The sequence below is a fragment of the Euleptes europaea genome, chromosome 13 (genome assembly GCF_029931775.1).
Source record: "Euleptes europaea isolate rEulEur1 chromosome 13, rEulEur1.hap1, whole genome shotgun sequence".
Classification (NCBI taxonomy): Eukaryota; Metazoa; Chordata; class Lepidosauria; order Squamata; family Sphaerodactylidae; genus Euleptes; species Euleptes europaea.
The window spans coordinates 63,618,595-63,632,552 of NC_079324.1; the positions used below are offsets into that span (position 1 = coordinate 63,618,595).

A 13,958-nucleotide genomic window follows, 5' to 3' on the forward strand; every position below is an offset into this window, starting at 1 on the left:
TAGAGAATGAAACTGCTGCTATCATACTGCCCTTGTACAAATCTGTGGTGAGACCACACTTGGAATATTGTGTGCAGTTCTGGTCACCACACCTAAAAAAGGGTATTGCAGAGCTTGAGAAGGTGCAGAAAGGAGCAACCAAAATGATCGGGGCTAGAGCAACTGCCCTATGAGGAGTGGTTGAAATGCTTAGGGCTGTTTAGCTTGGAAAGAAGGCGGTTAGGAGAGACATGATAGAGGTCTATAAAATTATGCATGGTATGGAGAGTGGACAGGGAGAAGCTTTTCTCCCTCTCTCATAATAGCAGAGCGTGGGGTCATCCGCTGAAGCTAGAGCTTTATTTCCTTGTTTGTTCAGTTTTAAGTGGAACTCTGTGCTTAGCTTCTAAGATAAGTAGTATTGAGATTCAGTTTTGCCTTTTATTCGCCCCTTCAGACCTGTTCTTTTTTTCAGCAGCATCTACAGTGCTAGATGCTTCAATAATTAATCATGATCCTTCTGATTCTGTGGGTTTGAGGGCTTTTTTTTCTATCAAGTCACCACTGATTTATAGCGACCCCATAGGGTTTTCAAGGCAAGAGACCTTCAGAGGTAGTTTGCCATTGCCTGCCTCTGTCTCACGACCCTGGTATTCCTTGGAGGTCTCCCATCCAAATACTAGCCAGGGTCAGGGCTGAGAGTGTGTGACTGGTCCAAGGTCACCCAGCAAGCTTCCATGGCGGGAGTGGGGAGTTGAACCTTAACCACTGCAACATGCTGTTGTGTTTTTTGATGCTCCGTCCATGCTCAGATATTTCAGTTTTCCCGTGCTGAGCCCCGGCCTTGAAACAAGTATAGGGCAGACCCACAGGACACCTTTAGGTTCTGCATGTTGGCTGTGAAATTGCCAGGAAATCTGTTAACTGAATATCAGCTGTAATCGTACCTTTCTGGCAAACGGCGCAAATTGGATCTTGTGGGTCTGCTCCACTAACATGGTGGCTTCCCCAGTGCAAGGAGTCTCTTGTTCCACTGTTAAGTGGAATGGTTCTGCTGGGTCCAGTCCAATGACTGTTGCTACCCGTTTGTAGGCCTTGAGAAAGAAAACTTCAGTTTCTACCCATCCGCCCTGCCTTCCCCTTGTGCATCTTATTGGCAAGCATGCGGAGAGGCTTAGGGTGACCTCTTGTGGGGAACGGATAGATAGCTGTTGTTTGGGTTGTGGAAGGAGCGTGCAATACATCACTGTCTTTTGCAATAAGACCACTCCCCCCCCCCCCCACAAGGCTCCTGTGCCTTTAAACAGGAGTTTGACAGCTGGAAATCTACTATGTGTCAGGAAAGCCTGCATGGAGAAAGGATGCTCTGAGTGAGTTTCTGCCTGTCTCACAAATGTTAAAAGCAGAGCAGTCCTGTTTGGCAAAAGGGGGTGGGCGGGGTAGCTCTCTTGAGCATACTGAATAGATTCAGTTGGAGGAGCTCAACCTGTGGAATTTTTGCTGTCATTAAGCTGAATTTGCCAGGGAAGAAAATGTGGCAAAATGTGTACATTAGACAACCATTTCAAACTGCCTTGTGCTGACCTGGATCAGACCCCTGATATGCCTGGCACAGTCTCATCTGATGGACAGCCGTTCTCCAAGGGCTCTGGCAGAGAAAGGACTTTCCCAATCTGACCAACTGTGATCCTTTTAACACATGTTGTCTGGGCTGATTTACATACCCAAGTTCAGCCCTTGATCATTCATTAGCTGAGTACTGGTACTCAAATGTGCTAATAGAATCCTTGGTGTTTAAAAGAAAATGAAAGTTATTTCTGTAGGAAAGGATCTATGTTGGCAGTTTTGCACATGCTTCACATTGCTGTTAAGTGATGAATGAGCATATGTGGATCAGGCCTTTTTCAGCACTTGTAACAAAACTGATTTCTACACTTAGGGTAGATTCTTATCCCTGCAACTCATCCCTCTTCTATGAGATCCCAGCAAGGTATGTAAAGGGTCCCTATGGACATATGGAAAAACATAAGTGGGGCAGCTCTGGAGGTGCACTTGCTACATTCCAATTAGACATACAACCTTCTCTTCAGCATCGAACTCAACAGAAACAAGTTTGCTGCAGAAACTGATTGGCCAGTTTCTATGCAGCTCTTGATTGACAACCACCAGTGTAATCATGAATCCACCTTTGCCAGAGCAGGTTTTTCTTTTTTAAAAGCCCTGAGTGAATTTTTAAATGCACAAATATATACACATGAATCTGCCTTATACTGAATCAGACCCTTGGTCCATCAAATTCAGTATTGTCTACTCAGACTGGCAGCAGCTCTCCAGGGTCTCAGGCAGGGGTCTTTCACATCACCTGCTTGCCTAGTCCCTTTAAGTGGAGATGCTGGGGACTGAACCTGGGACCTTCTTCATGCCAAGCAGACGCTCTAGCACAGAGCCACAGCCCCTCCCCAGTATAGGCACCCTACTAAATAACAAAATATCATGCAACTCTATTTAGACTGGGCCCCAAAATGGGCATCAAAGACCATGAAACATATTAACAGTTCCTATAATGCAAACAATATATCCAAAGAATTTCTCAGATGCAAAAGCTGTTCCCGTATCTCTTAGACGTCAACAAGTATCACTTGGGAGATGAGGACGGGTTATTCGAACAATGCGCCCCTGGCTCCCACCTTTAAATGGAAATGGGGCATCCTGCATAGGCTACAGCCGATGGAGGAATCTTGATCTCTGAGGGAAGTGGAAAGCGAGACCGTTTACAGGGTGTTCAGTAAAAAGAAATAGGTTAAGGAAATCTGATCCAGTCGGCAGCTACTGGGATCTCAAGGTTTCTCATTCTCCCTCCCTCCCTCTCTCTGGTCTCGGAGAAGGTAAGGCTCACTTTTGTATTCAAGTACAGATGAGCGCAAGTTCACTATGAAGAGGTGATAGACCATACTTCATTTTAAACCACATCTCATTAATTCTTCAGGGAAACAAACAGCAGTTAGTTAATAAGAAAAATAAATGTACTGGGGCAGAATTCTGCCACCCTCTCCAGCTGGAAGCCCTGATGTGTAAATCATGATATGTGTAGCAAGTCTGGTTATTTTTAAGTTTTGAGAATTTGGATGTGGAAAATGTGCATCAAGAGAGCGGCAAATCCAAGGCAAAACCCATGCATAAATGGCCGTATTCTCCTCCTCAAAGGTATGATACGTGTTTTTCTGGGCTGACCCCTGTCATGGGCCTTATCCTGAGCCTCCAGATCTCTCCCCGCCCCCAGTCATCTACAGTGAGAATGAATGTGGTGATTCATTTGGGAGAGACTTGGATCCTGCCCCACTTTTCTTCAAGATGGCTCTTTGGCTTGTGACCTCACGCTAGGTAACACTGATAAACCCTCGGGAAGCAAGATCTGAGTATAAAGAGAGTCTGTCCCTCAGCCCTTCCTTTCCAGCCGCCGTCATGAATTTCCCACTGAGGGAACAGCGCTCCAGTCCGGAGCAACATTGCAACAATATGTTAAAGTCCAGCTGGCTTACAAAGAAGCCCTTTCTTGAATAGGCAGAGAAGCCGGGAGTAGCAGAGGACTGGTCAGGTAAGCTACTCATTTGGCAGGGCAGTTTGGAATGAGAGCAGGCATTTTTGGGCAAGTGTTTGTCTGGGAGGGTGTCCGCACCAGCCCCCTCTTTGGGAACTGTGGACAAGGAATGGGTAGAACTGTGGACAAGATGGGTAGAACAGCTGCCCTCCATAGTCAAGAATCACTGCCAAATCTGATAAAGCTGAATTGGGCCCCTGCGCATTCAATAATTTAGGGTTTTTTTAAACGCTGGGGGCTCTGAAGTTGGAACTCCCAACTCACCCGGTTTGGCCCTCAGTGAGGTTCATTCTGTGTAAATGTGTTTAGAAGCAGGCTGCAAGGACCTTCCAGCAAGAGAGGGATCTATCATTACCCCCCCAACACACACACAAACACACATAACGCAAGCCATTCCATTTTATTTACTGCTCAAAGGCCAACAGATCACAAGCAAAAGAAAAATAGTATACAAATTAACAAATGAATAACTAAAATCATATGTAACATTTCATTTCAGATATCTTATTTTAACTATATACATTTTAAAATTTAAAAAGTAATACCATGTAATGCCATAGACAAGAATTTTGTAACTGCCAAGGACACATTTGGATCAACATCTGCTATCAACTTGCCTACAAACTCTTCCTTTGTATTGGGGCTCCATTAGATCCATTTTTTCCCGTGGGCCACTTTGTATATCTTACAATCAATGAAAAAGTGCCAAATGGTATCTCTAGGCCCCCTGAGTTACATTTGCAAAATCGGCTTGAGAAGACACACATAATGCAAAGGAGGGTGAGGTCAAGCAAGAATGGCTATCCTGAAGCCACCTGGTGAGGAGAGTGGGAAACCTCTGGGTTAGGTTTGCCAATCCTTGCCTCAGTCGTGACAGGTGATCGTTCTGCCCTTTGTTTTGTAGCTCAGGTCTTCTCTGAACAGGCGACCTTGGGGGAAAGGGGGGGAGCTGTCTCTTTTTAAAAAAAATCTTCCAGGCTAGAAGCACATAGCTAAGAACAGAGAGAATCGGATGAGTTTCATTCCATCGCTTTTACAAAGGGTTCTTAATTGTTAACTTTGCTTTCACAGCCTTGAGAGGAAACTTTGTATTTCTTTCCAGTGCAGCCTCCCAGGTCAGGAAAATGCTGGCGTTTTAAGCGAGTCTGCTAGGGTGTTTACAAGACTGGGCAACCTGCAAAGGTCATTGTGGACTCTATGTAAAAAAAAAGACCCGGTTCTTGCTGAAGCGGTGAACCTGTGGCTGGACTGTACCCCTTCAAACTGTAGGTGGGTGCTCGCTAGGGTTGCCAACTGCCAGGTACTAGCTGGAGATCTCCTGCTATTACAACTGATCTCCAGCCGATAGAGATCGGTTCACCTGGAGAAAATGGCTGCTTTGGCAATTGGACTCTATGGCGTTGAAGTCCCTCCCCTCCCCAAACCCCACCCTCCTCAGGCTCCGCCCCAAATATCTCCCGCTGGTAACAAAGAGGGACCTGGCAACCCTAGTGCTCACTTGACTGAAAGCTTTTCCCTTTTTTTTTTTTTTTTTAAGCCTTACACTTAGAAAGCTAGATGTCAGGAAGGAGGATTCTAGCCTGGCCTTCTTGAAATTCTAGTTTTCTAAGTGTGGGGATTTTGTGTGTGTGTGTGGAGAGGAAGATTCATTCATATTCAGCCCCCCACCCAGTCTAAAGTGGTGCAGTCCAGTGCCAGGTTCAGTCAGAAGTAGGCTTCAATTATGTCACTCAGCCTAGAACAATGACACTTACCCAATGGCTAGGGTTAGGAATTACCTGGAGAAATTGTGAGGTGGAGCCTAAGGAGGGCAGGGTTTGGAGATGGGAGGGACCTCAATGCCATAGAGTCCAATGGCAAAAGCGGCCATTTTTTTCCAGGGGAGCTGCTCCCTATCACCTGGAGATCAGTTATAATAGTTGGTGCTCTCCAGCTAGGATTGCCAGGTCCCTCTTCGCAAACAATGGGAGATTTTGGGGGCGGAGCCTGAAGAGGGTGGGGCTTAGGGAGGGACTTCAATGCCATAGAGTTCAATTGCCAAAGTGGCCAATTTTCTCCAGGTGATCTGATCTCTATTGGCTGGAGATCAGTTGAATTAGCAGGAGATCTCCTGCTACTACCTGACAGTTGGCAACCCTATCTCCAGCCACCTGGAGATTGGCAACCCTATCTCCAGCCACCTGGAGATGGCTCTGTGCAAGCTATGACTGTTCTGGGCACTGTCCCTGCCCAGTGTGACCCCTGCCCCACGTTCCAGGAAAGTGAGCCCTGTAGGGCAGTGGTGGTGAACCTATGGCACGCGTTCCAGAGGTGGCACGCAGAGCCCTCTCTGTGGGCACGCGCGCCGTCGCCCCAGCACATCTGGAGAGTTGCAAGTCCAAGGCAAACCTCCCGTGGGTTTTGGCCATTTGGTCCCTCCCCTCACCTTCCGGCCACACTAAGACCCTGCGGGATCTGCCCGGGCCTGCCTCCCGCCTTCCTTTTCCCCCTGCTTCCGAGAGCCTCCCGATGGGCCTTGTAGCGGCTGCGGAGCAGCAGCAGGTGGCGGGGTGGGCATGGAGCGGCGAAGCTGGGGGCTGCTGCTGGCCGTCCTGGCCGGCACACAGTACGAGAAGTACAGTTTCTGCGGCTTCCCGGCAGCCAAGATGCTGCCACTGCAGCGATCCTATGCACTGGAGCAGTACAAGGGTGAGGGCTGGAAGGAGATCGTCCCCGCCCTGGAGGCCAACCTGCGCCTCCACTGCCTGCTGCACGACAGTGAGGCACGCTGCCACCAGGAGTGCGCTGCCAGCAGCGGCGAGGCGCCAGGGGGGCCAGCCTTTGGAGAGTCGGGCCGCGGCGGATGAGGGGCTGGCTGAGCTGTAGCTCTTTGGGCGAGTCCTGCACGACTTCCAGCGATGCACCCCTTACCTGTACCTGCACTACACGCTCTATATGGTGAGGGGCGCGTCCCCCAGAGACTGTCCGGCAGCGTGATCCTGTGCAGAGCGACTCCGCTAGCATGGGATGAAGTGGGGATGTTAATGTATGAGTTGTTTTTTTCTAAACTAAAACCTCAGTATTCAGGTTAAATTGCCGAGTTGGCACTTTGCGATAAATAAGTGGGTTTTGAGTTGCAGTTTGGGCACTCGGTCTCTAAAAGATTCACCATCACTGCTGTAGGGGCTTGGGGTTGGCAGGTGATTCCCACCTTGAGACAGCTGCTTTAACTGGAGGATGAGTGAGTTGCAAGCTCCTTCATAGCTCGTCAATGAACCAACCTCCCCCTCCCATTTTACAGGGCCTTCTCTGTTGTGGCACCTCATTTTGGGGATGCCTTCCACATCTGCCAGACTCTAGATTTGATTACCTGTTTGGTGCTCTGCCCACAATTTCCCCTTCTCCTCTGGGCTTTAGCTTCCCTGCCTCCAATAGGGCTGTTTTATTAGACTTTTCTCTGTAGGTTGGTGCTGATTTTTATGTTTTATTTACGTTGTGGGTTTAATCACTTTAATTACTATACATGCTGGCCTCCCTACTTTACCCGCCGCTGTTGAATAACTGCCTGCAGGCGGTATTGTGGCTTGCTGGGGTAGAGCAGGGTTTATAAGAGTGATAGACAAACAAACAAATAAATTAATACTGTACTGCTGGCTTGGAAACAACTATTGTAATCCTTGTTGTCATTTTTAAACTTTATGCTTATTGTAGCTAGATTTTTTTACAGCAGGATTTTATTGTCCTTACTTGGGAGGCTTGCAGTCTCCGTTTTTTTTTTTTTTTTAATTCTTTGGAAAAGAGGTCCCCAGTGTATGCTGGCGGAGAAAGATTTGCATGGGATGGTTTTATCCAGTAACACACGAATAAAGGCACCCCTCTCAGGGTTTCCAACTGCCAGGTAGTACAGACAACTGCTACTACTAGTTGGTGATAACAATGATATGTTCAGTGTAACAATCTGCTACAGTTATAACAATGTGCTACAAAGTCAATAGAGTCAAAAATGTACTATTGAAATGTACTATATGTACTTTCTAACCTTAGGTAGAGGTGCAGAGGTGTGTAATTGGGTTGCTCAACTGCCAGGTAGTAGCAGGAGATCTCCTGCTAATTCAACTGATGTCCATCCGATAGAGATCAGATCACCTGGAGAAAAATGGCCGCTTTAGCAATTGAACTCTATGGCATTGAAGTCCCTCCCTTCCCCAAACCCTGCCCTCTTCAGGCTCTGCCCCCAAAATCTCCCGCTGGTTGAGAAGAGGGACCTGGCAACCCTAACCCTCTGGTCAGATGCTCTTGCACAGAAATCTCTTGCTGTTTGGTTTTCTTTGGGGCACAGCTGGTTCATGGTGTTTTGTCACCTCTGGCAAAGTATAGTTTACCCATTCCATCCTGTGCCTGCACTGTTGCCAACTGGGTTCAGGCCCTTTGGGCATTTCTTGGACTCTTCCGGCAGCGGCAGATGCCATAGAGGGGATGCCACTGTCCCTTGTGCTGCTTATGGGTGGGACTAGCCAAACCCCTACAGTGCAGTGTTGCTGTCTTCACTGGGCCACCCTCACTAGTCACTGGGGAGCTTTGGCCGGAGAAACAGGCTTGTTGCAAGTGGGGGGGGGAGAGAAGCTGCTCTTCGATCAATCTTGTTGGCAGGGAGCTGTTCCTGTTGGCAGCAGAGGATAGGACTCGCAGTGGTGGGTTTGAATTGCTGACGGAAAGGTACCGGCTGGATATTAGGAAAAAGTTTTTTACAGTAAGAGTTGTTTGACAGTGGAATCGGCTACCCAGGAAAGTGGTGAGCTCCCCCTCACTTGGCAGTCTTTAAGCAGAGGCTGGATGCTGTAAGCTGATCCAGCACTGATCCTGTATGGCCCCTTCCAACTCTGTGGTTCTATGATTAACCTGAAGCGGTTGATTTTTATGCCATGTAGAAGCAGGCGTCGTGGACGAAGCCGAACCAGTTGAACATGGAAGGGGCTCTGATAGCCCGGGACCGAGTTGGGGTTCAGGACTTTGTCCTTCTGGATTCCCACACGAGTGAGTCTGCATTCCTGGACAACCTTCGCAAGAGATACCGGGAGAACCTCATCTATGTAAGTGCAGATTGCAGTGCTTTTCTGTATTAGTGAGGGTACTGCTTGGGGTGTTTGGTTCTGGGGAAAGGGGGCTGGCAGGTGATAAACCATGAGAACAGCCATTAGGTTGGATTGGGACTCCTTGCGGGATAGGAGGAAAGCTGGAGCTAAAACTGGGGTGCTGGAAATGCTGCAGCATTCATGTGAACAGTCGCTTTGGAGCCCAGCAGACCTTGACATCCTCTGAGTAAGACCTTCTTTTCTGGTCTCCTATCTACTGCTTTTAGTGACAAGGTCATCTAATTTTTGCTATTCTTGTCATGGCTGTAGTTATTGCTCTTTAAATATTCTGTACAGCAAGTATTTTAAATAAATAATCCAGCTCCTGTTCTCACTGAACACATATCCTATAAACTTACATCAGTATCATATCAGTTTAAGCATTTCCCAAAAGAGGTATGGGAATTGTAGTTTTTATAGTGAGAATGCTGAGACTCCTGGCCCTCCTTCTCCCAGAGCTAAAATTCCTACTGAGGGTTGCCAACCTCCAGGTACTAGCTGGAGATCTCCAGCTAATACCAACTGATCTCCAGCTGATAGAGGTCAGTTCCCCTGGAGAAAATGGCTGCTTTGCCAATTGGACTCTATAGCATTGAGGTCCCTCCCCTCCCTAAACCCCACCCTCCTCAGGCTCCGCCCCAAAAGCCTCCCACTGGTTGTGAAGGGGGACCTGGCAACTCTAGTCCGACTACATTGCTTATTGAAGGTCCTTTCTGTAATGGCAAGAGGACAGCTGCTTCCTGTCTAGACAGCCTTGCAGATGAGAATTGTGGGACAACATTGTTCTCCATTGTAACCTATATGAGGGGGGAAAGGGAGAATGGACTCATGGCCTTATGCAGGTGTGAATGACGCAGAAATAAAGTACATCCTCCTTAATGTACCCCACTAGGAATATTTAACACTGTGTTTGGTGTGAATGCTGTTTCTGTGGGGGGTTTTCTCCTCCAAAAATGCCTATATTTGTTTTCATCACAAATTCTCATCTAGTGATATCTCCTATGAGCCCCTCCGGTTAGCCTGATTCTTAGTCTGGATGTTTTAACGGTTCTTGTTTTCCTCTAGACGTACATTGGCACCCTCTTAGTGTCTGTGAATCCGTACAAAGAACTGGACATCTACACGGTTAAGCAGATGGAACAATATAAAGGGGTCAACTTCTTTGAACTGCCACCACACATGTAAGTAGAACCTCCAACTTCCTTTCTATATTTTGTTGTCCTGCTGAGGGATCAGGCTGGGGGGACGTAGGTTTTTTCCCCCCTGAAGGAGGTTTAAAATAGAGGATCATTATGCATCCATGCTAAGTATTCTGCAGCTTGTTTGTAGCACAGAAGGTGCTCTCCATGTTGAAAATCAACTTCCCCAAACACATATTAAAAAAAAAGATGTAAACACAGCAATTAAAACTTTGGTCAGAAAGGAGGGATCACTGAGGGAATGCCAAGCAAAACAAAAAAGTCTTCACCTACTAGCAGAAGATGGCAACAGAAGAGGATAGGCAAATCTCCCTGGGGAGAGAGTTCTGGAGCTAGGTGGCATGACTGAGAAGGCCATGGGAAAAAATTGTAGCATGTGGTTTTCACCCCCAGGCAGATCATGTTAGTTCTGTCAGGTTATGAAGTTTTGGCATGGCTAAAATAATCTGTATGTTCCCATTGACTCTTCTGCAGTTATGCCATAGCTGACAATGCCTACCGGGTCATGTGCACTGAAAATAACAACCACTTCATTTTGATCTCTGGCGAGAGCGGAGCTGGGAAGACAGAGGCCTCCAAGAAGATTCTGCAGTATTTTGCGGTGACCTGCCCAACTACAGAGCAGCTGCAGATTGTCCGTGACCGTCTGCTTCTCTCTAATCCTGTGCTGGAGGTAAAGAAAAGAGCAACATGTAAAATGAGCGATGTTACAAAGGATTGCCAGTATTTTAATGTACTCAGGCTGCATCCACATGGGAGCATCATGCGCCCCATCATGACAGCAGCAGCAAGTGGTTTCAGAATGTGCATGAATGTTACACCCCCCCTCTACCTGTTACTGAGCTGCTAACTGCTGCTGCTATCTCACCCCTTGCTCTGTGGTTTGGCAGATGCTTTTTGACCCTTTGGGGGGCCCATGCTCAGTGGTAGAGCATCTGCTTGGCATGCAGAAGGTCCCAGGGTCAATGCCCAGCATCTCCAGAAAGAATCTGGCATAGGTGATGTGAAAAACCTCAGCCTGTGACCCTGGACAGCTGCTGCCAGTCTCAGTAGACAATACTGACCATGATAGTGAAAAGGAATCTTCTTCTTGTTCAAAGGTGCAGCAGCAGCTCTTCTAATGGAATTAGGGCTGTCGATTCGGTTAATCCCGAACTGGGAAAATCCTGAATCAACGCTGATCCGGCTTTCCCCAGTTCGGCATTAACTGAAGCAAAAAAAGGCGGGAGATTCTCGAAGCCGAACTTAGCCACTTCAGGGGAAAGCCGATTTAATTTGGCTTTCCCGGCTTTGGGAATCCCCCGCCTTCCTTTAAGGCACAGATCCATGCTGCCAAGCCTGGCAGTGTGGATCTAAACTAAGCCCCCCTCCCGCCCACCTCCCTGGGAGTCCCAGGGAGGTGGGCGGGGGGGGGGGTTGGTTTAGATCAACGCTGCCAGGCTTGGCAGCGTGGATCTGTGCTGAATTTTTTCGGTATTATTCGGCTCCGGGTTTATTGACCCGAATATTTTCAGAAAATCCAGGTTTTCCAGATTTCCTGAAAATTTTCTGGTTCAGTGAACCCGAAAAATACGGGTGGGGGGGATCGACAGCCCTAAATGGAATGGCTTTTCCATCTGTGGTGGGGAGGGGGGTTCCTCTCTTGCTACAGTCTCCCAATTTGTTCCCCATTCTGTTGCTTTGGGTACAATGACCCACGGGAGTACAATAAGGGGGGCACAGAGGGCTGCAGCATGTTTAGTGTGATCGCCCCTCTCAGGCTTCATAGGATCCAAGTTATGTGTATAGGTGGGGGGTTTATGTACCAACATGGGGAGGCTTTGGTTTCTGACCTCCTCTTAAAGGCCTGGACAGTGTCTGACTGGACACTGGGAAGCAGGGTACTGGACTGTATAATGGAGAGAGGGGTCAAAGGGCACAGGAAGCGAAGGAGCAGCCAGAGAGAAGCTCCCAGGTTAAGACAAAGAGAGTCATCTCATTCACTGAGAAGATCTTATATCTAGGGCAATGTAGCCCCCCCCCACCCCCCAGTGTCCAGGCATGCTGAGTTGCCTTACTCTAACAAATTCAACAAGACAAAAAACAACAACATAATTTCAAAAGGTAACCATGACGAAGATGAATGACGTTCATTTATTTTCCCCAGGCTTTTGGAAATGCGAAAACTCTGTGCAACGACAACTCAAGCAGGTTTGGAAAGTACATGGATATCCAGTTTGATTATAAGGTAAAAGAAATGTGGTGGTGGTGGTCTCTTGATAGTAAAAAAGTGCCACTTGGGAATACATGTCAAGTATTCCTTTATGTGAAGTTGCCTCTTTAGCCATTTGATACCTCTCCTGCTGCCCATTGCACTGGCAAAAGCAGGGTGGGCGGGAAACTGGAAGCTCCTTTCTCCTCCTTGCCGCCAGCCCTCACAGGGAAGAGTGAACGAGTGCCCAGACTGCTAGTCCCTCTGACTGTGAGTCCAGCTGTGATCCCACATGTGTTGAACATCCTCTTCTTTCAATTTTGCTCTGTTCTCAGGGAGCTCCGGTAGGAGGGCATATCCTCAGCTACCTGATTGAGAAATCCCGCGTAGTTCACCAAAATCCTGGAGAACGGAACTTCCATGTCTTCTACCAGTTGCTGGAAGGCGGGGAGGAGGATCTACTTCGTGGGCTTGGGTTGGAGCGTGATCCCCAGAAGTACCTTTACCTAATACAGGTTGTGCTGACCTTTCTGTACCTCTCGGTCTGTAGAGCTCTGGTCTGCAAGCCATGGCCCAGACTTCTGACGTTCCTGAGGCGCACGGTCTGTGCACGTAGCAAAATGAGGTGGTAAAGGTGCCTGACCCAGTACAGAGTGCAGCTAGGTGCATTACGTACATGAACGCTGCTCCCTTATGTGGAAAAGCCCTCCCTTATGTGTGTGGAAAAGCCCTGCAAATAAAATAGCACCAAACAAAGGAAAACAAGCCCAGCTTTTCCCTGTTGTACTAAATTTGCAGGAAGTTCTTAATGTAGTGGAGTATTTTAAAAAATGCAGTTCTGAAGGTAGTAGTGATACAGTCTGTTTTACCATCTCATTTTGTGACGTGTAGAACAGGTCACACTTTGCTGAATTAAAAAGTGAAGAGCTGCATCACCTGTCTAATCACAGCATTTAGAGTGGGAAAGAGACAACATTCCCTACCGTCAGACGAACACCCTTGTTCCTTCAAGAGTCACTTAGGGTTGCCAACTCTGGCCTGGGAAATGCCAAGAGATTTGAGGGTGGGGCCTGTAGGGGTGAGATTTGGGGAGGGGTTTCACCTAGAATACATGGTATGCCATAGAGTCCACCCTCCAAAATAGCCATTTCCTTCAGGGCAACTATTCTCTGTAGTAATTCTGAGAGAATTCCAGGCTCTACGTAAAGGTTGGCAATAATAGGTTTGGGCCTAAGGGGGGGTTGAATGCAGGGTTCCATGGACTCCCCATTCTGTAAACTCTACAGCAGTGGCTCAGTAAAAGATGCTTCCACCATCCCCACTTTGTCCTGCAGGGAACCTGTGCCAAAGTGTCATCCATCAACGACAGGAGCGACTGGCGAACTGTCCGCAAAGCTTTCACCGTCATTGATTTTGCGGAGAGAGATATCCAGGTACAAAGGAAACCAAACAGTGAAGGGGCAGAGAAAGGATTGTGCCTGTTGAGAGCCAGCGTGGTGTAGTGGTTAAGAGTGGGGGTTTGGAGCAATGGACCAGGTGTGATTCCCCACTCCTCCACAGGAGCGGCGGAGGCTGATCTGGTGAACTGGATTTGTTTCTCTTCTCCTACACACAAAGCCAGCTTGGGCAAGTTACAGCTCTGTTAGAGCTCTCTCAGCCCCACCTACCTCACAGGGTGTCTGTTTACAGCTCTGTTAGAGCTCTCTCAGCCCCACCTACCTCACAGGGTGTCTGTTGTAGGGAGGGGAGGGGAAGGGAAGGTGATTGTAAGCAGGTTTGAGTCTCCCTTAAGTGGTAGAGAAAGTTGGCATATAAAAACCAACTCATTATTATTACTATTATTTCGCTGTTTGCTGTTTTAATTATCCTAGATAGATAAT

The 13,958-nt window shown here is 47.8% G+C and overlaps 1 protein-coding gene across 1 annotated transcript in view; it reads left to right on the forward strand.

Moving 5' to 3' along the window:
* The first annotated feature begins 8,493 nt into the window (after nt 1–8,493).
* Nucleotides 8,494–13,958, forward strand: part of MYO1H (myosin IH) — a 35,959-nt gene continuing 30,494 nt past the window's right edge. Inside the window, exons 1-6 of the mRNA XM_056859115.1 lie at nt 8,494–8,646; nt 9,754–9,869; nt 10,362–10,560; nt 12,034–12,114; nt 12,414–12,593; nt 13,413–13,511. Of these exons, the coding sequence (XP_056715093.1) occupies nt 8,521–8,646; nt 9,754–9,869; nt 10,362–10,560; nt 12,034–12,114; nt 12,414–12,593; nt 13,413–13,511 (801 nt within the window). The 5' untranslated portion in view covers nt 8,494–8,520. The remainder of the gene's footprint in view (nt 8,647–9,753; nt 9,870–10,361; nt 10,561–12,033; nt 12,115–12,413; nt 12,594–13,412; nt 13,512–13,958) is intronic.